Source organism: Haliaeetus albicilla, chromosome 6, assembly GCF_947461875.1.
Source record: "Haliaeetus albicilla chromosome 6, bHalAlb1.1, whole genome shotgun sequence".
In the NCBI taxonomy this organism is placed as follows: domain Eukaryota; kingdom Metazoa; phylum Chordata; class Aves; order Accipitriformes; family Accipitridae; genus Haliaeetus; species Haliaeetus albicilla.
The window spans coordinates 606796-631008 of NC_091488.1; the positions used below are offsets into that span (position 1 = coordinate 606796).

Below are 24213 nucleotides of genomic sequence, written 5' to 3' on the forward strand. Positions count from 1 at the left end.
TACTGTCATTTCCTGACAAACTGGTAGCTAAAGGTTTCAGCCGTTTCTTATGCTTCTTTCCCCAGTGGAATAGCTGAGCTTTTATAGCTGTTCCTCCTTGGAAATCTTCCAGCGGGTCCAGAGTGGCTCAAGCTTTCTCTAGTCCTCCTTTTGTTTTTCCTCAACTAGGACACAGTGTGACCATCTTCTTTAAAATGGGCATGTGAAGTGTATAAATCTTTGTTCCATTAAGAGTCTTCTGCACTTAGCTAGTTAGTAAAGAACATTGAGCTTTCAAGAGATAAAACTGATTTGTGGCAATTCATTCTAGATGCTTCTTCTCAAGTAAACTGTAACATGTAGGTGTCGGAAAAATTCTCATCAATTTTCCAGTAAATAAAGGCATTGTGATAACTCAGACATACTGTTCTGCCATTATTTAACAGAGGGTCTGTGTCTTCCTAAAAATAAATAGGACTTTTGGATTAGTAGGTAATTTCCTGGAAGTTCGCCTATGTTAAGGGTGATATTTCATAGATAAACCAAGTGTGGGGTGTTTTTAACTGAAAAAATAGGAGAATTACAGTTTTTCTCAAGGGAGAAATATAAGATTAAAACAGAGAAACACCTCTTGAGGGAAATTCTCTGAAGTATTCTCCGAAGGTGTACAAGAATACATAGTGCTATGACTTATACTTTCCAATATCAAATGGTTTGAAAAAAGAAATTGAATCCATCATCTTGCACATCTCTCTCTTCTACAGAGAATATTCTAAGATACTCCGCTAGATTTTGCAAGTAATGTTGCAAAATTCCAGCACCTAATATTAGAAGTCTTAAGAAGATAGAAGCTGTGTTCTGATCTGTTAGGACTGCCCAAAGGTAGCAGTGTTTTAAGGCAGAATGCAAATGGAGTCAGGGCAGTGTCTGGGCGAGGTCTTAAGGACCTGATGTACATGCAGGTAACAACGCCTGTTACCTCTCAGAACTTGCATTGCGATATAGCTTGGCCTAAGTTGAAAGACTTTTGTAATGACAAATGTTACACTTATGATACATTGATGAATACTGACTAAAAAGTTAATATTTTCTGTTCTTGTTTTGAGAGTAACTTTGAAAAATGAATTTGCTGGTTTTTTAAGAGTTTCATTTTAAGCAACTCATGAAAAGTAAATGCTTTACTGTCTTGTAACGGTTTCGTGGGCTTTTGTTGCCTCACTGGTGATTGCTTAATATTCTGTGATTTTTGCTAGAATAAACATTATTGAAAGATCAATTCTAAACACTTAAATGTTGAAGAACGTAATAATGCCTATGCAGGTTGAAGTAACACTGTACTACTTTGTTCAGAAAAGACATGAGCCATAGCATACGTTTGGCTGAATTTTGTTGATTTTTTTAATGTATGTCTTTGTTGTGGCAAACTAAATTGTATGAATGTAATTATGGATTGGTGAGGATCAAATCACAGATTCTTGCTTGCTTCTGAATTATTTTTATAAAGTGTGACTTTTATTTATAAGTAGAGAATGTGATTGATTTAACTTTTTCTAGCAGAAGTTAAGCATGCATTTATCTTTGGGTCTTATAGCCTCATACTTGTACAGATAGAAAACATGAGCCAATCACAGAACATGCCATATCATATCTTAATGTGCCATTTGATATATCAGCATAAAACCCTGATGTGATGTACTAGATATTGCTTGAGCAGCACTGTCTGAGTAAAGGCAGCAACATGCTGCTGATTCATGGCATGTGCTCAGTATTGACTATTGCTGTCTGTTTGTTGATTTTTATAAACATTTAGTCTATCAGTTGCTTAAAAAAAGCCACACTTGAGAAATTCTTGTAATCATATAGGGTGAGGCAGTAAAATTACAGCTGAATGATGTAACTTTGTGAAGGACATAAGATTATCTGTTTTTCAAGAATCTTTTGTGTACGTATGCTTTGTGTCAAATTTTCCTTGATAAGCAAAATAAAAAGGAAAAAAAAAATCCTAATGGAAATCTGAAATGAAATAGGGACAAACGTTTAACGAGATGGTTTTGTCCCATGAATTTTTCAAGACCAGTGTATAGTTTGGTAGGATATATTTCTCTTTCCAGAGAAGAATGGTTATAGTTCTAAGATCTTGAGTTAAGCTGAGGAGCACCTTTCTCCTTGAGTACTCCCATCATTAACATCAAGGATTTTTCTAGAAAATGAGAGAGGTACATTCCTGCACTGGTTTGGAAGAGTACTGTCATGTGATATATATTATGTAGAGACAATGGAAAAATAGGAGACCTCTATCCTTTAAATGAGGTAAAATGAAATGCTTTCGAATCAGGGAACTCTCCTAGTTTGATACTGGTCACAGAAAATACTGGGTGCTATAATCTTGTGAGGAAACCTGGGAGAGAAGTTTCTGGGTGGCTAGCAGAAGAAGAGCAGTGAGAACTGCTCAACTCGCATAAGGATACTCACCTCTCATCCCTGGCTAAGTGGACAGAGAGTTTTCTGCAGAGGCAATTCCCATGCATATTTTGAGGTAAAGGAAAGGATTGAGCCCTACCATGCAGTCATTCCCATCTCCAGGACTGGAGATACTCTTTTTCCATCTCCTTCCTCCTCTCTCTCTCTCTCTCTGTTTATATATAAAGCAAATAGAATAGTCATGGATTAAGAAATTTTTCTCTTACCCTTATTAAATGGTATCAGCAGGTTTGTACATGGAGAAGAGACATATTTTGCCCCATTTTAGACACACATAATCTTGTAGTCTGAATCAGTTTGTGTACGTCTTTAACTTTTACACAAAGTGTTTTCAGTAATATTCATCTGTTGTTGCATACTTAGCTGTAAAACAGTGCTTTTCCTATAGTTTTATAACACAGAATATTTATAATACGTGTGCTCAATAAGCAGAGGTAATACCAATTCTAAGAGAGATTTGGCTCGTACATTCACAAATTTGCCGTTGCCTCAGAACAGAAAGTGAAATATTGAGGCCAGAATTTTTTAGTAGAACAAGATAATGAGATTCTTAGTAATAAATGTAGCTGAGTGAAGCAGAACTACAGCTAAGTGAACTCAAATTTTCATACTTCATGATATAAGCTAGTAGTAGTAAGTAGTAGAGATCAGAAAGGATATCCTGTGTTCCATAAAGAGCACAGAATATGTAGGATTACTTGAGTTTTTTCTTTCTTTGACATTCATTGAAGTCTCAAACATTGAATCAACTAGTAACAGCTTATCTACCTAGATGATACGTTAATTAGATACGAGAATTTTGCATGCTAGGAGTTGGATACTGACTTATTGTTGAAGTGGGATTTCTGCAATCAGACTGAACATTGTTTTCAGTACTGTTTCAGAGTACAGTCTTGAAAAAAACTTTTTGAAATGCAAAAAAAGATATTTTAAAGAATGACAATTCTATTCTGGAGAATTGCAATTTGGCCTGTTTTTGAGGAGCAGAGAACCAGATCCACAAAAGAGCTCAGATCTCCAAGAGGACTTTTAAGTAAAGGTTGAAGTAACAAAGTCTAAACTTGATCTGTAAAGAACCTTTCAGATTCCCACAGGAGTCTGAATTTTCACTGTTGAATTCCCTCACTGCTGAAAGCTCTGCTTTTCTTTGTATCCCTGATTCTGTCCATCTTCTCAGGGCTTAGCAATGTGGTATCTGTTTGCTTTGCACCTAGTGCGTGTCAGTACTTGTTTGAAACTTCAGGTGTGCTCTGCATGTCTAGAGCCTGGCAGCTCTAGCATCTGTCTCCTAAGTAGATATCAGAAGTCAAATAAGCTAAATTTACTCACCCTCTTAGCAGTGTTCCTTCATAGTGCTAGTAACTATTACTATTATTCCTATAGTTAGATTTAATAAATATAACAATACTATAATTTAGTAGTAACAATATAACTGGTAAAATAGCCTGTTCAGTTTAGTTTAGACCATTAAGTTTGTAAGCTTCCTAAACCAAAATATTTAGGAACTGTATTTGACATAAAAGCTATAGATAAGCCAGTCAGAATAACTCTGAACCTGAAATGCCTATTATCTCCTCAGTTCTGATACCACTTTCTTTGCTGTTCTGTAAATTGGTTGAGCAAAGAGTAGCGCTTCGACCTTTGTAATATCTCAGCTGAATTTATGTGATGTATCAGCCTTCAGATTAGACCAGTGTACATGAAGGGTAGGTTTTGGTAGCAGAAAAGCAATGCAAGTCCTCTCTTAAGAGTTAGTAGCATGTGTTGCTTCTGCTGAACTGACCTTCTTCAGTGTGACATAGATATAGTTTCGTCACAAATCAATACACAACATAATGCGTCCAAGTTTTTCTGATAGATGCTATGAGTGATGATGGAAGAATTTTTTTTTTCAAACATGCAAATTATACACACACACACACACACAAATATGTTTGTTTGCAAACTCATTTTTATTGATTTTTGTTCATAGTAGTATTGATTTTCAATTAAGGGCCTTAAAAGGCATTATTCACTATCTACAGTAGTCTTTCCAGGTGCTTTTATTTTAAATGGGATAAGGTGTTTTACAGGTTCATGTGTTACAATGATTTGAACTGAAAAACAGAGTAAATGTTTGTGCTATTCAGTACTTGGTTATGCAGATGTCTTCAGGCATTCCAGAAGGGCCTCACCTTTTTATTGCTGTTTCCAATCCAGCCTTTGTGTGCTATTAATAGTGTGATACTGGGTTGGGGTTTTGTTTTTCTTTGGTTTTTTGTTGGTTTTTTTTTTTTTAAACTGTGCTGCTTGGAAAAAGTGTGTAAGCTAGATTTAGCTCATCAAGTGACCCAGGTAGCCTACTGCCTGTCTGCTCACGTGCCCTTACTCTGTGACCTTAAAGCTTCTTCCCCATCCCGTTACTAAAATTGAGGTGCTGCATCATTGCATTTAACAAACCTGCACTAGTCGTGTCATGTTGGCTATATTTTGGCCATGTGCTAAATGTGTTCCTGCTCCCACAACAAGACAAATGTCTTCATTTAAGAGAAAAATGTGACCTGTGATGATCAGGTTTGGTGAGAATAGACTAGAGGAATGCAAAGGCAGGCAGGCATTAAGAAGTTATCACCTATGACCGTATAGTAAACACAGATTAATGCTTTCAAATGCAATTAGTGATTCTGATTTTGGATATGCTTCCCTTAAGATGACAACGTTTTTTTAAGGAGGCACTGAGAATTTACTTTTCTAAAATCATGTTCTTTGTGGATATTTGAACTTGGAAGCCCGAAAACTTTTGGCAACCAAAATTACAGGTCTCATTGTAAGCCTTAGTCTGCCACATGCTAGTACAGTATTTTCATTTCAGCTCACAAAGATAAGCACCCAGACTCATACTTTGGTTAGATAAAAGATTGTTTGACTTTCAGAATAACTAAGCAACGAGAGTCACAGGGACAGCTCTTCTGAAAATGTAATTGATATCTGGTACAAGGTATTAAAATATGAATTTTTGGCATTTAACTTTGTTTTTTCATATTGGGGTTCCTAATTGTGACATATCTGCTACATATGGCTTTGTATTGCATTTGGCCTGATCACTGAGGTATTTACCAGATTTTTAATAAATTTTGGTTTGCATTTTGAAATTTCTCTGGATGCTGGTTTTTTTTGGTTTTCTTTTTTTGTCTGATGATCAGGTAAAAAAAAAAGAGAAAACACACAACAGATCTTGCTCATTTCCCTTTCTTTGCTTTTGTTTTACAGGAGACACATGAAATTGTGGCTATCAAGAAATTCAAAGACAGTGAAGGTAACCTTTTCTGCTGCATAATCTTTCATGTCAATAACTATGTTGTTAATATCTCTCCAGTTACAATAAGAAGTTGCATATATCAAGACATGATTTAAAAATGATGATTTATTAGCTCTGAATATTCAAGGCATTTGATCCTTCATAGCTGCCTAGGGACTGCAACTAGATAACTAGCTTGCTTTCTTGGTGCATGTACCTTCACACGACTGAGATTGTGGTGCCATACACAGTAGTAAGATCTACCACTTGGAGACTCAATGTGATCAGAAAATGGCAAAAATTCCTCTTGTAGTAGTGGCTTTCAGAGTCTTTGGGCTTTATCACCCTTAAGCTGTGGGAGGGGATCTAAATGTTAGGGGGACTTGAAGGGGTAAAAGGAGGAGCCTGAGAGGAGTCACCGTGAAGTTCAGTGGTACGAGGAGGAATCGAGGAGTGCTCGGGGATCTGCGGGAAGATTTGAGGGAGCTGCGTGGCAAGGCAGCAGTGCTGCCCTCCCCTTAGCAGGCTCTGCTCACCACAGGAGACTTGCTCTTTGCCCCCTCACAGCAGCCTCTGTGTACTCTCCAGTGTTGCTGAGTTTGCTGAGAGAGGGGGAAGAGCCGACTCCTGCAAGGCTTACTGTTGCTGGCAAAGTCGGTGGCAGGAGACAGGACACGTGGAAATTGCTGCCAGTGCTGCACACACCTATTCCGCTGATAAAACCAAAGATCTGTACAAGGCTGGCTGTCTGACCTGCGCTCGTTCGGGGACAGTGAATTCCAGTATCCTATCATAGGCAAAACTGGTGATCAGCCACAAGAGAACTGTCTGCTTCGCGTACATCAGAAGTTAACGCTGATCCCTAATGGCCTAGCACAAAGAGAAGGTGAAGCCAAGTATGAAGTAATAAGAGGAGTCATCCCAGTCTGAGGCGATGGCAGCAATGATTTGCCATAGACCAAGGCTTTAGCTGAAAACTAACGATGTGGTTTAAAGAAACAGCAGCCACTTTATTTTAGCAAACTTTTCTTTTTTGTTATTGTTACAGGATTGCTGGTGGCCGTGGAGGTGTGGTTGGTTACAAGGACTGTAATTTTCAGAGTCAGTTAGACACAGCAAAGTTTGATTTGTGTCTGTTTTATGCAATGCAAACTCTTTGCTTTGCAGCTGATTTTGCCAGACACTTGAAGAGTATATTTGATGAATTTTTAGCTCTGCTATTCAGAAATCTGTTTTAAATCCACGTTAAATAATGTAGGAGATGATTTAATTGTGGTGACCATCTTGACCAGATCATGAGAGTACTTCAGAATTCCTTTTTGGAACTCGATATGGCTATGCAGTACAGATCCTAGGCAATGAATCTCAGTATTTAGCCCTAAATGGGATTATCATATTAGCCTGTCTACCAAAAAAAATGAAAACAAAAAATACAACATTGCCATTAGGTCTGGCTTTCCTGGAGTGTTACATAATACCAGTTTACATGACTGATGACTGCTTTTCAGAGTTTTAGGTAGTTGTTTACAAGTTTCTGGAAATATGACTGAAGTTCTTTTGATGGATGTGATTCAGCCCATTTCACATCTGTCTTTTTAATACAGTAGTTCATTAGAAATCTGAAGATACTGTAATTGTTTCTATTGCCATTTTTCTTTCACTGAATTTTTGCTGTTGACATATGCATGCTAAATGCGCTGGAAAGAGTGTGTGTAGTTATAGATGAAATTATGTAATCAGGCTGATGCAAGCCAACACTGAGCACTCAGTTTTAAAATGAAATGATTTAGATTGCTCTAAATTATATAATTTTTTTAATCAAAACATTTGTGATGATAGTATTTTTTTTTCCTCTTCCCTCCTGCTACACTTCAATTTTATTTTTTTTCCTCTCTTATGATGATGATGATATATGTTTACATGACCTGCATTATCCCCTGTCCCCTGCAAACCTGTTCTTGCCTTTTGCTTACTTGGAAAAACAATTTCTCTTCCTTGTTTCTTCTTCCTCAGTCTTTGACTGTCCTTGCGGTACATGAGCTGCAAATGTGATTTAGCTTTGAATTTATGCAGTCATATCCCATTTAATATCCCTCTGTTGTGGATAACAGTTCTAAGAGATTAAGAACCCTGCTTCTACATGTGCATGGGCAAATTTACTGAATTAATGGATTTCATTTTACTAAATGAAAAATAAAACCTAATGTAATCTGGTTTACCTGTCATTTCATTGGTAGTATCCTTTAGAAGCCAGTCATTTCAGGGCCCCTTGATTATAAGCAGTGTACAAAGCTTTAGTAAAACAGCACTCCTTTCTCGAACAGCTTTCAGACAACTAAATTGTCAAAACAACAGTTAAATTTCTTGGCTCTTCAGAATCAGATTCAAGGCTTCATTGAATCAATACTTGCTCTTCTGCTCTCTGTGGCTGCTGCACTGGTCTGCATTGGTGAATTTCCATTGAAGGCCTTGTGGGGAAACTTACAGGACTTACAGATATGTGCTTCAGTCTTAAGATTTGTCATGGCTTTTGGAGAATAAAATTATTTTAGAATCCAACAGATTTCTTTGACATTGTTCAAACATGAGCTTTGCATTCCAGTGTTTCTGCTGAGGACATACTAACCTTGCCAGTGCTTCATGTGTGCGACCTGTATTTGTGGGGTGGAGGATGTGTCTGTACACATGTGTACGTCTTTTGAAGCATATTAGTGCTCTTCATAATGAACAAGATAGAAATGCAAATGATTTGGTTTTTATGATGACTTCTGCCACTGAAAACGTAGATGGTACTGATGGAGAGTCTGTGAGGGTTGCATAATGATAGCACAGTCACCAGTTACCTCTCTTCCAGTGCAGAAGCATCCAGGCAGCAGAGAGAGTCCACAGTGGAAAATAAGCCTTTTTCTCTGTAATATCTAGAAACAGAGAATTTAATCAGGAGTTCAAAATAAAGGTTTATAACACTTGTTACTTGGGGCTTTTGATTTGGTTTATAATAAGTTTTACTGTGTCATTTTTACTTTGCACTCTAGAAAATGAAGAAGTTAAAGAAACCACTTTACGAGAGCTTAAAATGCTTCGCACTTTGAAACAGGAGAACATAGTGGAGCTGAAAGAAGCCTTCAGAAGAAGAGGAAAATTATACTTAGTCTTTGAATATGTGGAAAAAGTGAGTTCAGTTTGTACTATCCTTCCTACAGTTAAATTATCAGCTTACTGGAAAAGTCTTTAAAATTACTTTTACTTTTAAAAATGAAGCTATTCTAATCTATAAAGAGGAACATCAGAAACTTTAATACAATCTGAATTGTTGTAATTAGACATTTATTGTGAGAAAACAACACTGATAACTTTCCCATTGTTTCTACTTCATGTGGTGTTATTTTAAAAAAAAAGTTCTTCCATATATGAACACAAACATGTTCACATTATGTAGACTGGAATACATACCATTTGAAGAAAAATTTCAATCCAAATTCTAGAATCCAGCTTAATTGTAAAGCTTGTTAACTGTCCTGTGTTATGTTGTGTAATGAATCTTGACATGGTCTTTCAAAGCAAGATCATAGACTTTTGACCTTGGAATCTGTTTCAACTTTCTCCATCCTTCCCTGTTAAAAACAGGATTTGTTTCTATATTTCTTTAACAAGGCTGCTATCGATAGTTGCCTAGAAGGATTTGGCAAAGATCACTGTCATTATCTCCAATCCTGACCTCATTTGAAACGATTCCAAAATTTCCTTAGATTGGCCTACTGCTGCCAAGCATCCTGGTCCGTTTCCAGGGAGAAATAACCTAGAACAGATTGGTCTTTTGTTATTTTTGCAACCTTCATGATGAAGGTAGACCTTCCCTCTGAGTTCTAACCATTTACCATTTCTTGATGGAAATAATTAGATGGTATTCAGATACACACAGTAAAAATAAATGCAAGCTTAAATATATCTGTCTCTGCAGCTTTCATGAGATATTGTTCCCTTGATTGAAATTTTCATTTAATATCCTGCCAGTGTGATGTTGCAGTCTTAACTGAGTGCTAGTCCTCTTGAGTCAATTCTCTCTCATGTAAAGATTCCTCACCTTAAATACTGTGTCTCCTTTACCTCAATGTAAAATTTACTATGTCCTATAACTTTACTGCATAATGTGAGGTGACCTATATTAGCTTACAGTTTGGCAGAAATCAGTTTTGTTTTTCACCAGCAGATCAGCAACTTCTAATGCGGTGGATCTTCCTTCAATCTAACATCCAGAGCTTGACTTGTTCCACCCATGTTCTTTGTAATTGTTCCACGTGGAATGTCTTTGATCACACACCAACTTAGAACATGCATTTAATTTTCTATTATAGTTTACTTGGCTAAGCTTTCTGTAGTAGTGGGTTGGAAGAGCAGCATAAGTAAAAGACATGTAATTGATCCTATAAGGAGTATTCTTCAAAAATTGTTAATATTGGTAAAAACACAAGGCTGCAATATCTAACATTATTTGCATCAGAATAAAAGGATATAATGATAGAGGTAGATGTCATGTAGAGTCTGTGCCTAATGTCATTTCTCTATTAATGGTCACCTTTGTTTTCAGTTAAACTTTGCAGTCCATGAACATTTCTCATTTTCAGATATGTCAAATAGTTTCCACAATAGTATCTTTGAAGACCAGGATGATTTCTGTACTTTTGGATGAGGGTAGGATAGAAGGAATTAAATAAAATGTGGTATAGTAGGCTAATTTTTGTTTTAACTGGTGATGAACACTTTGTGTCCTTTAGGGAATCTTAGCTCTGCAATACTCAATCCAAATTACTTAAATTCACATTTAGTCTAATCTCCTTTGTTCATCATCCCCTTAGTTACTGTCTTCGTATAGGATTATGTCTCACTGTGTTGATGCTACTATTTTGGTATTTGTAACACTAACTTCCTGACTTACTTATCCAGATCCAGCTTCTGTGTGGACAAGAATCTAACTAAAATCAATACAATTCCTTAACAGAAAATTCCTTTTCTCAGATCTGAAGTGTATTTCTAAGGAAACTTACACTCAAGCACATAAGTTCCAGTATTTATTCCCAGATTGCAAAACTTAGAAAGGTTTTCAAATATTATCAAAGTTTCCATTTGCTTTGTGTTATATTTGTGTTCATTAAAATATCTGACAAGAGAAAGCTCAAAGATTTTATTATACAGCTAAAGAAAATGTTTGTGAAAGACAAGGTGAATTTGTTTTAAATGAAAAAATCTACAAATGCTCAAATCCATAATTAAACGAGTTGTGTAAGGCAATATAGCCAAAATACTTATTTCTATTTCAGTGTTCAGTAAATAAGACTTTTCTCTCTTCAAGTGGGCTGCTGCTGGCCATTATTCATTCAGGATTCAGTCTACAAACTCCATTGTGCTTCTAATTGTGCAAAATTAGAGACATTTGCTAACATAATGGGAATCTCTGTGTCCTTTCTCAAAGAGGAAATTGACTAGTATAAACAGTCAGTTTATTTTCTTCCCTAGGTATATCCATAAACCAGTCAATATGGCCATAGTTACTGTAGTACAAATATGTCTAAGATCAATGTAGTTGATATATAGCTATAGGATATTCCCTAGGTTACTATTTATGCCCCTGTGAGGCATTTTTATATCTGTTAACTTCATGTGCACTAACAGGCTTGTGTTGCTTTAACTATACCCATTCACAGACAGGCACAGTTCGTGATTAATCATGGCCCTGCTATGTCAGAGCAGCAGAACTAGCTTAATAATGAAGAAAACAGTATGTTAAAGCACAGTTGGATATTTACAAAATGCTGTGCTCTACTAAACTTTTCATATAGCCACACTGACCCAGTGTTTCTGTTAAGCAACTTTTTGTAACTAAATGACTTTTTAGACGTATTAGGGTAAGTGGTTTGATGACAGTTGTCCTAGTTTCAGTTGGGATAGAGTTAACTGTCTTCCTAGTAGCTGGTACGTGCTAAGTTTTGAGTTCAGTATGCGAAGAATGTTGATAACACTGATGTTTCCAGTTGTTGCTCAGTAGTGTTTAGACTAAAGTCAAGGATTTTTCAAGCCCAGCCAGCAAGAAAGCTGGAGGGGCACAAGAAGTTGGCATGGGACACAGCCAGGGCACCTGACCCAAACTGGCCAACGGTGTATTCCATACCATGGGACGTCCCATCTAGTATAGGAACTGGGGAGTGGGGGCAGGGATTCGCCGCTCGGGGACTGGCGGCGTGTTGGTTGGTGGGTGGTGAGCAATTGCCCTGCACATCATTTGTACGTTCCAATCCTTTTGTTACTACTGTTGTCATTTTACTAGTGTTATCATTATCATTATTAGTTTCTTCTTTTCTGTTCTATTAAACCTTTCTTATCTCAACCCACGAGTTTTGCTTCTTTTCCTGATTTTCTCCCCCATCCCATTGGGGGGGGGGGGGCGGGCAGTGAGTGAGCGGCTGCATGGTGCTTAGTTGCTGGCTGGGGTTAAACCACGACACAGTCTTTTAAGGATTTGTGGTATATTTGTGGTTCGCTTTTAAGGATTATTCTCTTCACAAGTGCTTTCTCTAGCATGAAAACCACTAGTAGTATGCTTGTGATTAAAATAGATTCCTGGAATGTTAAAATACTGATTTTTTGTATAGCCTGGCTTAGTGGCCTAAGTATCTTGCTTCGGAATGCTGAAAGTGTGTTATCTTCTAGCAACTACTATATAACTCTTTTAAATAATGTGTCTTTTAAACACTTAGAATATGCTCGAATTGCTAGAAGAAATGCCAAATGGAGTTCCACCAGAAAAAGTGAAAAGCTATATCTACCAGCTAATTAAAGCAATTCACTGGTGCCATAAGAATGATATTGTTCATAGAGGTAAGTGTGTACCTCTCCACATGGAAATAAGCCCCGGGTGGGGATTTGCTTTCTAAAGGGAAAGATGTTACAGCTTGAAGTAATTTGCATTTAATATAAATACAAGCAATTGCTTTATATCAGCAGAAAAAAAATCTGTAAATTTGGCTGGGTCTTAAGTCTGCTGCATGACTTCAGATTGTTTTAATACTAAATTCATCTACATATAAAGCTTGCTGCCCACTGGCTTTGGGGTATGATATAAAGATTGTATCACATGCACAGTGAAGTGAAACTGCAGTACAGACTTTGCCAAAGGAAAAGGAATTTTTTTAAGCATTTCATGGTTCTCGGTCATTTCACTTTTGAATCTGGTAATAGAATATTAGGAGAGAAATAACCCAAAACTTAAAGTTTGGTCCTCCGTGTTTTACTTCTTAAGGCAGTTCCTCCCAGCTCCCATGAGTTCAGCTCTGTAGATGTACCTTCTCTCCTAAGCTTCAAGCACTCAGAGTACATATCTTGATGTGTGACTTTATCTAGGTTTAGGTATTGTATCCTGATTTAATAAAATTCTATTTTGCTTTGTGGCTTTGCAATAGTAACATTTTTAATTAATGTTTCCAATAAATTAAAATTCTTATACAATATGCTATTCATATTTAAAACTGATCAAACATAAGCACGAGTCAGAAAATATTTTGTAGAATATAGTTTGAAAAATATGTCATGTATGGATACCACAATATCCCTATAGGAATAAAAAAACGGACTTAAAACTGGACAACACATTTTTTCTAAACAAATTATGAGAGGTGATCAAGAAGATCATCGTAACTGAAAATGTTGACCACAATACACTTAGCATTTTATTGGTTAACTGGGTCATTAAATGTCAGTTCTTGGTATTATTTTGCAATATGCGATATTCTGCATGTTGGTTTGCTGCCCAGGACTATCTGTAAGCACCTTTTATCTTCCCATATTTTGTTGGGAAACACTTTAAAAGACTTCAAAAGGCAGAAAATTAATTCTGCATGTTCACAGACTGAATTGCTGGAAGCTGTTTCAGCAGTTGCTCTTGTAATGCTTCATTTACGATTGCATGAATATCTCTAAATACGTTATAATGAAATAATATTTGTTGACAAAGTTCAAAATTAAAAAGAGAAGTTAATGGCGGTTTTTTTTCTCCCTCACTCTGATACTCCAGATATCAAGCCAGAGAATCTCTTAATAAGCCACAATGATGTTCTGAAGTTGTGTGACTTTGGTAAGTTCAATAGATAGATACCTGCTTATTGCCTTTTTAAAGAAAATCTCTTGCAGTGGAGTTTTGCCTTATTCTTATAAGGAGTTCTACAGTATGTAGTGTTTAAAACCCTTTTAGTGGTCAGAACTGATTACTCCTTCAGGTTTGTGGCTAGTACTTTAATCTGAAAGATCTCTGGGCTTAATATGCATACCCTGTGAAATACCTGTATTAACATGTCAGTAGAAACGTTGCATTTATCTCTTCCTATATTTGACAGAGTTTTTACTAACAGTGTTATTGGCACCCAGTGGAGAACAGTGCAGATGACAAGCTGATTAGGAGGCTAGCAAAACTGTAGGTTTATCTGGCCTGTGTATTAAAGGAAAAGATAATTCTTCCTTGTTTAGTAAAGACACAATAATCTTACACTTTTTATTTGTTTTTTTTAAACCACTGGCTTTCATGGACGGTTACGTGTGTAGTTATAGGTCAGCTTTTATCCTTATGTTAATTAAGGAATTGTGTCCGCATGCGATCAGTAACTGAATGGCTGGAGGTTAGTCTCAGAGTTGTAATGTTAACTCTGATGTTTCCTGACCTATGAATACATGTTTAATGTCAGCTTTAAGGCGTTGAAGAATCAGCACCCAAACGCAAGGTGAACTTTGCCCATGTACGTAATCCCCAGAAGACAGCAGGGCAGAGCGTACACTGTTCCAACAATCTGTATTTTAATTTTAAATGCTACATAAACACAGAATAAAATGTTGTTCTCTTTTCTAAAAAGCTTACAGTTTGGCTTGGTAAATAAAAACCACTTCCATAGTGCTGCCCAAGGGTGCTTTTCAGTGAGAGTGGTTTGAAAGCTGTCATTTCAAACCTCTGCAATTTTGAATGAAAAGAACAACTGCTAAAAAAAATGGATTGAAATAGTCTTTTAGGAACACAAAAAAGGCGTTTGTCATTTGCAGTGCTGCTCATTTCTTTTAATCCTAAAGGCATTTTTGCTTAAGCATTCAGAAACAAAAATCATTCTAGGAAAAGCCTTAGAAGATTTGGTCCGCATGGGTTCTTTGAATTACGGGCAATTTATTCAGCGGCGTAGGGAACGGCATGGCTCTGACAGAACAGCAGCACGCTGCCGCGCGGTACCTTCAGCGCCCTTGGTGCCCATGCCTTTTCGGTATCCACAGGCCTCCTGTCTGCACCGCTGTGGCTGCCGCCCTGTGCCCAGGCTGCCCTGGCACCGTCGCCCGGAGCTGGTGGGGCAGGACTTTTCCCTTACCCTACGCTTATTTTGGGGGCCTTGCCCCTGCAAAGCAAACCCCACCGGGGCTGGCAGGGCTGGGGCTCGCCCGGGGGTGAAGGCTGGTGTCGCCCGCACCTTGCCCCCTTGCACCCCTTCGCCCCCAGCGCAGGTGGTGGCGGTTGGGGACCCAACCGCTGCCTCGCGCAGAGCTTAACAGCCAATCGGCGGGCAGCGCCTGCCCCAACCAGTGTGTGCTCCAATCGGGGCTAACGGCATCACCAGCGGGAACAGCCAATGGGGGCGTGGGCAGGTCCTGATGGGAACCGTTGGCCCCCGCCTCCTGCCCGGCCACGCCCTTGCCCACCCGCCCTCGGGACTTTTGGGGGGCGTCCCCTGAAAATAACATTCACCGTTAGAATTGGCAAATGCCATCGGCTTACCAGTCTGGCGTGTGAACTCCTGTCAGCATCGTCTGTGCAGCAGCATTACAGGAAAATAAAAAGCCAAACAAATGGTACGATCGTGTTCTGGACGTCGGTTTTCTCACGAGGTACAGATTATGTGAATTTGGCTGTGAGCAGTGGTGCTCTCTGTGGTCCGCTGGCTTGCTCACACTGTATGCTCCAGCCACGTTCTCTTCCTGATGTTGGAAAAGTCACTCAGTCACAATGTACTCGCGGTGCTCGGCACAATCGCAAGGAAGGCAACCTAAATTATGGCAGTATCTTTTGTTCTTATTGTTCACGTGGGCTAGTTTGAATTTTGATCAATGTTTCAGTTTTAGTTGAATTTGAAATTCCAGGCAACTCTTATAATTTGGGATAAATTTTAATTTTTTAGCCTTATTGCTAATTGACATTATTGCTGGTAGCTTAAGCTTTTACTGTAAAATGTCCGTCAGAATGGTATTAGCCACAAGCATGTCCTGAACATGTACAGATTAGGATATAAGAATTTGCCTTTTAACACGATTTAACATATGCTGTCTGCCTACCTAACTTAATTAATGTTTTGGAGCACAGGTACTTGTCACATACAGTGCCACATTTCTCATGTGGTAACAAATTCAAAGAAAAGGTCTGTGCATCCATCCCAATGCAGATACTGAAGTAATTGGATGTTTCCGAATAGCCCAGTGGACAAAACACTTCACATAGAAAAGTTCATACATTTTTAACAAGATGGTTCTTCGTAATCCTTGTGCCATGTGTTCTGTACATATCGTGCTAGATAAAAATGAGATGGAATGTGGTGATTGCCTGGACACATGTTGTGTGGGTGTCATTTCTGCCAATAGAAGTGGAAAAAGAGAACAGTACAAAGTGCCGATTATAGGAGATGCATCTGACTGTTGGAAATAGTTAGGCTTTCTGACTAGTGTGTTTGCTGTTTCAACACCAGGGCTTCAAAATTACTTGTTTTAGAAATCTCTTGATCTCTGTATGATGCATAAGCATAGAAATCATGAAATACAGGACTGGAAAAGGCCTCAAGAAATTCTCTCGTTCTTCCACCTACTCAAAGAAAGGATTAAGCATGCCTGTGTCATTCCTGACAGGTGTTTGCTTAGCTTACTCTTAAAATTCTGAATAATGGAGGTTCCCTAGTGTTCCTGGGCATCTGTTAAAGTACTTACATGTCATTAATGTTGGAGTGCTTTACTTTATGTCTAACTTAAATTTGCCTTATTTCTCTATAAGAAACTGACAATCTCCTTTTTTCCTTACACTTTTTTCCTTGACATCTCTCCTACCATGTTCTGAGTTGTTTAAAGTCCTTTCTCGAAATTTCTTATTTTGCTTGTTCTCCTTTCTTGCATCATGATGCATTTGCAAACTATTGCTTTCATGGTTGTTCTCACCTTAATCACCTTCTGTCTTCATCTTCTAATCTATTCCTTCTCACTGTTTAGAGTTTGGTCTAATCTTCTCCTAGTTACCGTCTCTTATTTTTGTATCAAAAAATTCTTCCCGATACCTCAGCACAATTTGGAGGAACAATAAGCTAACTCCACCATAACAAAAAAAAGTAATTGTGCCCTTAGAAAGGTATTTTGCTTTTTTGAATTATTAATTCTGTCCATCCTCTTTCAGCGTGGTGTCATAGAGTCAGAGCAGTAGTGAATCCATAAAATGGTTTCTTACATCACCCCACAATATATAGATGGCACTGAAGCCCATGACAATAATTTTCATTTCTGTCTTCACCAAATCCATGCTGCACCTAGCCTGTAAAGTTGGGGGCTGATTTTTCAGACTACATTAGCTGCTGCTGATTTCTAGACATAGTTAGTATCTCCTTACTGTGACCAAGTTCCAGTAGACTGGCCTAGGGGGAGGAGGATGCATCCTTGACTTGTTAATTCTTCTGGTGCACATGGGCTTGTGGGCTGCCAGGCTTATGCATTACATTAGCACATGTGTTTATTTGTATCATGCGACATCTTTTCTTCCCCCCCCTCCTTCACTTTGGGGCTTCCCACTTGCTTTGGCTATCCCATTTCTTCAGTGTAGCTCCTGGTTATCTTCCCTCTCTTCTTTAAACACATGAACGAAAGATTTTTTTTTCACTGACAAGATTAATCAGATAGGTCATGTAATTTGAAACAGAAACAGGGCTGCCTAAGCAGTTCTAAATATAGTAATGTTTAGAAAATTACTCAATCCCAATGTTACAAGCAATAAAAAATTCCTTACCAGCTTTTCTCCAGCAGCATCAGTAATGTTCATTAACCTTTATAGGAACAGATCAGAATTATTATTATTTTGGGACAACTTTGAAATATCTGTTCCTCATCATACATGCCTTTTAGTTTACTCACTCTTGAAGGTAAAGGTATCTTGCAGAAAGCAACAGCTGTAACCTATGTCAGTAACAAAATTATCCTTGTTTTCTCAAATCAGTAGTCTAATAATAATGATCTGCATCCAAACCTTTACTTCAACTTGGAGTAAATTAGTGTTCCATAGGTGTGAGCGGGGCTGGGCTTCTTCACATTAAGCTGCCAAATGAGGTACACTTTCAGAATACTAAAAAAAAAATAAATAAAAATTACAACCTTACAAGCATAGTTGTGTGGGAAAAGCAATTTTGGCAGCTTCTGCATAAGAACTCAGATATCAAGAAAAATTACTATTGCATTTAGGTAGCCTTTATTGATTCTGAAAATGAAATTATGCCTTATACCCCTGCAACACTTTGGAATTTTTATTCTTTCTTCATCACTCACGCAATAATGGAAAGAGTCATAGTGATTTCACTGAAGTGAATCTTGGACCAAGCTTTAATGCTACATCCCAGTAAGAAAGCATTTTGAAATGTGGCTTCTGCATTTCAGTCCCAAAAATCTGTCTCAATTTGAGCTCTAGTAAGGAGCCTACACATCTGGAGTCATGCTGCTGAGATCTGTCTGTCCTCAGTCTCACCTTAATATTAATTATTTGTTTGAAAGCAGTAAGACAGTTCATACTTTTCTGAAAACAGTGACAGCATCTGCCTTAGGGTGCTTCTACATGAAGAATCCAGTAACATCATTACTGTGGTGCTCAGCTGACTTAAATGGAGGAGAATGAAAACAAAAATATAAATTATACCTACATCCAGGTTTTCTAGTATGTGCACTCTTCTCACAGTCAGTGGTCTTAATTTTTATACCTTAGGATAGAAGTTAAGTTTTGGTACAGTTGCAAATAAGTATACTGTTTGGGTTTGGTTTGGTTTTTTTTATTATTATTATTAACAATATGATGTGGAGGGGGAAGTTAATTTGGATTTGGTTTCTGATCCTAATTCACTAAGAGCTGTGTTACAAATGTGATGCTAAAGCAGGTGGGAAGCTGACATGTGGAGTCAGCCAAATGCATGTATAAAGAAGTTTTGCTGATCTTTGGTAGACTCCTGCCTTTTGTAGTTTTGGGGAGACGACCCTGTTCCTTGCCAGTGTCCTTAGATGAGAATAATGTGTGATTTTCTGACCAGTTTAAAAAGTTGAATGTAGTGAGACTGTAGTAGTTGGGATGAATGACTAGAAGAGTCTACTCCCCAAGCGTGTGTTACGTTTCTAATGTTATGAATCTTCTGCAAACAGCATCTCAGTGAAATTACTGGCAATACTTCAATAGCTTGCATGGCATACTGACAGGTAACTTTTATCAATGTTTTGATTATGGCAAAGCACCAAGAGTAATAGCAAAACCCCATAGACTTCTGAGGAGAGTACACAAGTAAAGTAGTCATTAAAGCAGACATGCTGACTTTCACTGTCCTATCAATAAAAGTTTGCATTTCAGTAGACAAGCAATTGTTGGAGGCATCATTCTGCACTAGGGGTCGTAAACAATTTGCTTCTATATTAATAGGTGTGACCTCTTACTGCCAAAATCAGTGCTGCTATGCATACTGTATTTAAAATAGGATATAATCTTTCACACTGTTTCTTTGACAGGCTTTGCTCGTAATCTCTCTGAAGGAAGCAATGCTAACTATACAGAATATGTGGCTACCAGATGGTACCGCTCACCTGAACTCTTGCTTGGGTAAGTACTGTTTGTAGAACTGCCATGATAAATCTCAACTGATTCTTTACATTTTTTTCAAGCACCTTTTGTAAGGCTTACCCATATAGAGCTGTGGTTGATTTAAAGGGAAGATTTCAAGAGGCTTCCAGGTTTTCATTACTTTTTGTTCATTTCCAGTAAGTCAGCATGAGGCATTGACGTGTTGACCTGTCTTGAGCTGAGCAGTGTTTAACTGATTAAAATATGAAGCTGAATTGTAACAGATATAGTTCAGATTCCTGCCCCCTGCACCCCCCCCCCCCCCTCCATTTCATAAGAGATTTCCATGGCAGTCCTGTAGCCTGAAATGTTCCATCAGCCTTGTGGTGGACATCATATAGCAATGGCAGTGCAGCTTTCACCACACTACACTCCTAGTTCTCTTTCATCCTTTGGGTCAAAACTATGATTTGGTTTTCATTCCCAGTTACCCTTTACCAGCACTGCTGAAGTGGCTCAGAAGGATGGTGCTAGCTTTTTACTAGTGAGGAAGAATTCATTGAAGGCGGCTGTATGAATCATTTTAATAAAGCACTTTAGAAGTTAGTGTTGCATTGCCTGTGAAAGCCGTAGTTACATGAGTAGCCTCAGCCAGACAGTTTAGTTTTACTCTTATTAATCTGCAAAATAAGTGTTTTACTACCTCACAAGGTTAAACAGATTTTCAAATCCTATATGAACAAATTTATAGGACCCAAAAGGGCAAAGGAAGAGAAAAAAATAACTGGAAATTTACTATATGTGATCTTCCCATTACTATCAAGTTTAACAGTGCATTAGTCTGAACTACATGAACACTCTCATAGAATAGAATTCCTGTATGTATAGCATATCTGTATTTATATTCATGTATTCTAGAAATAAGGAATTGATAGCCACAGGATGAATCAAAAAAGTACTAGTCACCCCTAAGATTCTTTAAGCAAAATGTTTCATGCTGCTGAGAAACAAGTTTGTTGGAAGCTTCGATTAACACTGAACTAGACATTTCCTGAATAGGTAAAGCATTAGGTAATAATTATTCTGTCAATAAAGTCATCCCAGTATTCCCAGAGCTTGCTAATCTTAATCAAATTGGTAGGCAGTTGTGTTGTTATGTGCAGAATAGGATGTTAAAGCTGCCATTAAAAACCTCAAAGCTCAGTTTTTTATATTTTGGAGAAAACAGTTATTATTAAGCTTCTAGTAAAGTGCATGTGTATATATAAGTATAAAAAAAGACATGGAAAGAAAGCATCAACTGTGGCCTCTTTCATTACACAACATTTTACTCTTTGTCTATAGTAGTAACGAGGATTTAGGAGGAAAGACACGAAAGACATAGTATTAATCTCACCTGCAGTTTTCAAAAGTGTTTTGTGTTACCAAAGGAAATTTAGCAAGAATCATGTCTGTTTAATTGACTAAATTTGTTTGATTAGCTTGTAGAGAAAGGGAAGGGGGTATGTGTACTTAATGCATATGACTTCAGCTTTGCCGGTGTATGTTTTTAATGCCAAGTTTTTCTGGCACAAAGTGATGTCTGTTTCTTGGCAATCCCGTTCTATTTCCCAGACACTCATCTTACCATTCCCCCTTCCCCTGCATTTACCAAATCTTTACAAGCATCTAATATTCAAAAGTCTTTCCAGGATTATTAAATATATACATTTTAACAAATACAGTTTTACTTTTTCAATTTCTTAAATGTGTCCCAGAGAGATTTCTGGTTTGCAATAAAGTTCAAGACTTAAATTTCAGGAGGGGAAAGAAACCACTGCCTAATTATTCACAGAACATCCAAAATCTACTGACTTTGGAGAGCCTCAGGTAACTGTTAGTGGAGTAGTCTGTACCCTTTGATGACAAAATACTGCTAAAAGCCAGTAGATCTTAAGGCATACCAAATTACTAGATGAAAACATGTTTTGGAGAATCTAATTTGTGCAGGGATAGACTACAGTACTTCTGATTTGTGGTGTCTCTGTCCACTAAGAGTTCTTCGTCTATCCAGCCACATCACTCTTGCATTGTTTACCTGTTATGATCTGACAAGACTGATCCTGACAGTCAGCTGAACAGGAGTCTTGAGCATGCCTTTTCAAACAAAAAAGTTGTAGTTTACTCTGCCACTGTCTTAAGAAATGGGTATTTGCTGATTTGTTTCTGTTTGACTACAGAGTAAATAGTGGAAATTTCTTAAACTGCAATTCAGCTTCCTTTATTCTCGTGAGCAAGGAAGGGTAATGGTCCCTGCCTCAAAGGAGTTTTAGCCCACTCCTCAGTTGTAACCCTAGCTTGTTCTCCAATGCCCCAGCCTATAGCAACCTTTTCCTCATTTCACATCTCAGTGGAGAAACCTGCCTATTAAAGGGGTTGCAAATAAAGATGGGGTTGTTTTTCTGTCATAATAAAAGGTAGGTTTTTTAGGTGCACTCTCACAAACTGTTTTGCTTACAGAGCCTCAGTTTTCCAGTAGAGGCACAAAATATCTTAAGAGCAGATCCTTGGCTTTGGAGCCTGTTTGTGTCTCTATTGTCTTTCGCAGCATGGAGAAAAACTAGTCCTTCCTTGCCGCTCAGACCTGATCTAATGGGTGGGTTGGACTGGCAGCACCACAGAAAGGACAAACATTGAGTCTCTCAGCAAATCGACAAGTAGTCACTATACGAGATTAGTAAGGGAATTATAAACCCACAAAGCCATTGTAGTAGTACTAGTACTTCAGGAGTTTTGGCATGCTCATGCTCTGGTGGTTCCTTGTCAGCAGTCTATTCCAATGGGGCAAACTTTGATTTTTGTGAAGGTTGTTTGTGAAAGGACTGCAGTATCTCATGGCAGATTCTGAAAGGCAAATGTTTCTTGAAATTTTGGTGACCTACTTCAGCTGTCCTAGGTACTGTAGACTACTGCACTAGGCATCTCAGTGGGCCAGTAGTTTCACTTAGGCTATTGTCCAGCTAGAAATGGTTTCTCACCTTCCCCTAACTAAATCATCAGAGGGGTTACAGGGTCCCCTGGCCAAGTGTCCTCCCCATAAAGGGAAGTAACTAACCATGAGTAATCAATCAATGGGGAAAAGTCAGATATTTTTTTCTTTAAGTCTGAGGGTGTTCTCTCTCTAAACATCTTTAGTCATCAGCATAAGGAAGGAGCGAAGTTAGGATAGGATTTGTCACCTGCAACTCCTGGTGCTGTCTTATTCCAGAAATAGGCAAGCCAGCTGTAACTTAAAAACCTCTTGAAACAGAGGTTGAGTTGTTGGATTACAAGTTTCAAAAAGAAGAGACTCAGTGAAATATGTTTTCAGTTCAATCTTTGTTGCAGTCTTTATTCTTTTTATATGCTTTTTCTTTGACATGAGAAGAATTCTCTGGTTGTTCTGCTCAAAACCTAAACATCCAGAAGAGATTCTTGGAATAAGTTGGATGTTTACAAAATTTTTTTACAAATTCAACAAGCAAGAACTCAGGCATACCAAAAAGGAGTTGCTTTGGTCTGTAGTAGAAACAATGAAAAGCCAAAAGTATGTCATGCATTAGCTGTTGCACAGTTGACGTAGACAGCTAAACAAGCTTGCCGATGAACAGAACCTTAGGGTGAAAATCAGAAGCTGTCCAAAAGGATTTTGTGTCTCTTCAGTGTTCGAGCCTTTAGATTGAATGTTGCAGTAGTCTACCTCTCTCTTCTTTTCATACAAATTTACATTCTCTACATTCTGATTTTCTGCCCTACATGTCTTACAAATCATCCTCAAGCCCATAGTCTCTCCTGACTGGAGTATCCATGTTGCTGCTTCTTCCATTAAATACCCTTGTATGTAGTCTCAAGAAAAGCTGGTATAGCCCTTGCTGGTGTAACACACACACCACTTAGTTTTGTTTCTGATGAATTCCCTATACCTCTTCATTGCTGACCTAGGTTCTTTTGTAATTTTTGGTTTAAAATAGCGGGTACCATCCTCTCCACCACGCAAAATTGTTTGCACACACAGAGACCACCCATCAGAGTTTCCACCCAAAACCCCACCTGTGGCTTTGGTCCAAACCAGGAATTACTTACTTTATGATGCTTTCTTTGCTTTCTCACCTGTGTTTTTTAAGGAATAGTTTTCAGGGGCATTCTGTTTTCTCTCTAATGAAAATTTCTCTGTATGAATGCTGAAACAAAGATTTCTTATAATTTCTGTTCTCCCAGTGGCCAGACCCAGTATGCCTATCCACCTATTAAGTTCAATGGAAAAAGAAATGTAATGCAGAAATAGAGCACAGTCAGCCCCCTGAGAGAAGGGAAGCTAGTGCTAGTTTAACTGGGAGTAACTGCTCCGCAGTCAAAAAGATTATTCTTCTATGTAAGATTTTTTGCAAAGGTAAGCAGATCCCGGGGGGTACTTGAGAATTCCTCTCCTGCCTCTTCAAGCAGTGATACATCAGGCAATCCAGGGCAGAAACAGAGGGTTTGGTATTTGAGGTAGTTTCTTTAACATCAGAGTTTATTTTTCTGTGTTGGAAGGAAGCAAGCTGTGGGAAATATGGCCAATAAACTGAAACAACTCAGTAAGAAGACAGTGTCAGTGGGTGAAAAA

The 24213-nt window shown here is 38.1% G+C and overlaps 1 protein-coding gene across 3 annotated transcripts in view; it reads left to right on the plus strand.

Annotated features, from left to right (window-relative positions):
- The window catches only part of CDKL5 (cyclin dependent kinase like 5), a 125042-nt gene that overhangs the window by 63037 nt on the left and 37792 nt on the right, over positions 1-24213 (plus strand). For all 3 annotated transcript variants that reach the window (XM_069784768.1, XM_069784770.1, XM_069784769.1), the window contains 5 exons: positions 5710-5755; positions 8773-8909; positions 12490-12610; positions 13803-13862; positions 19538-19628. In XM_069784768.1, coding sequence (XP_069640869.1) covers positions 5710-5755; positions 8773-8909; positions 12490-12610; positions 13803-13862; positions 19538-19628 — 455 coding nt within the window. The remainder of the gene's footprint in view (positions 1-5709; positions 5756-8772; positions 8910-12489; positions 12611-13802; positions 13863-19537; positions 19629-24213) is intronic.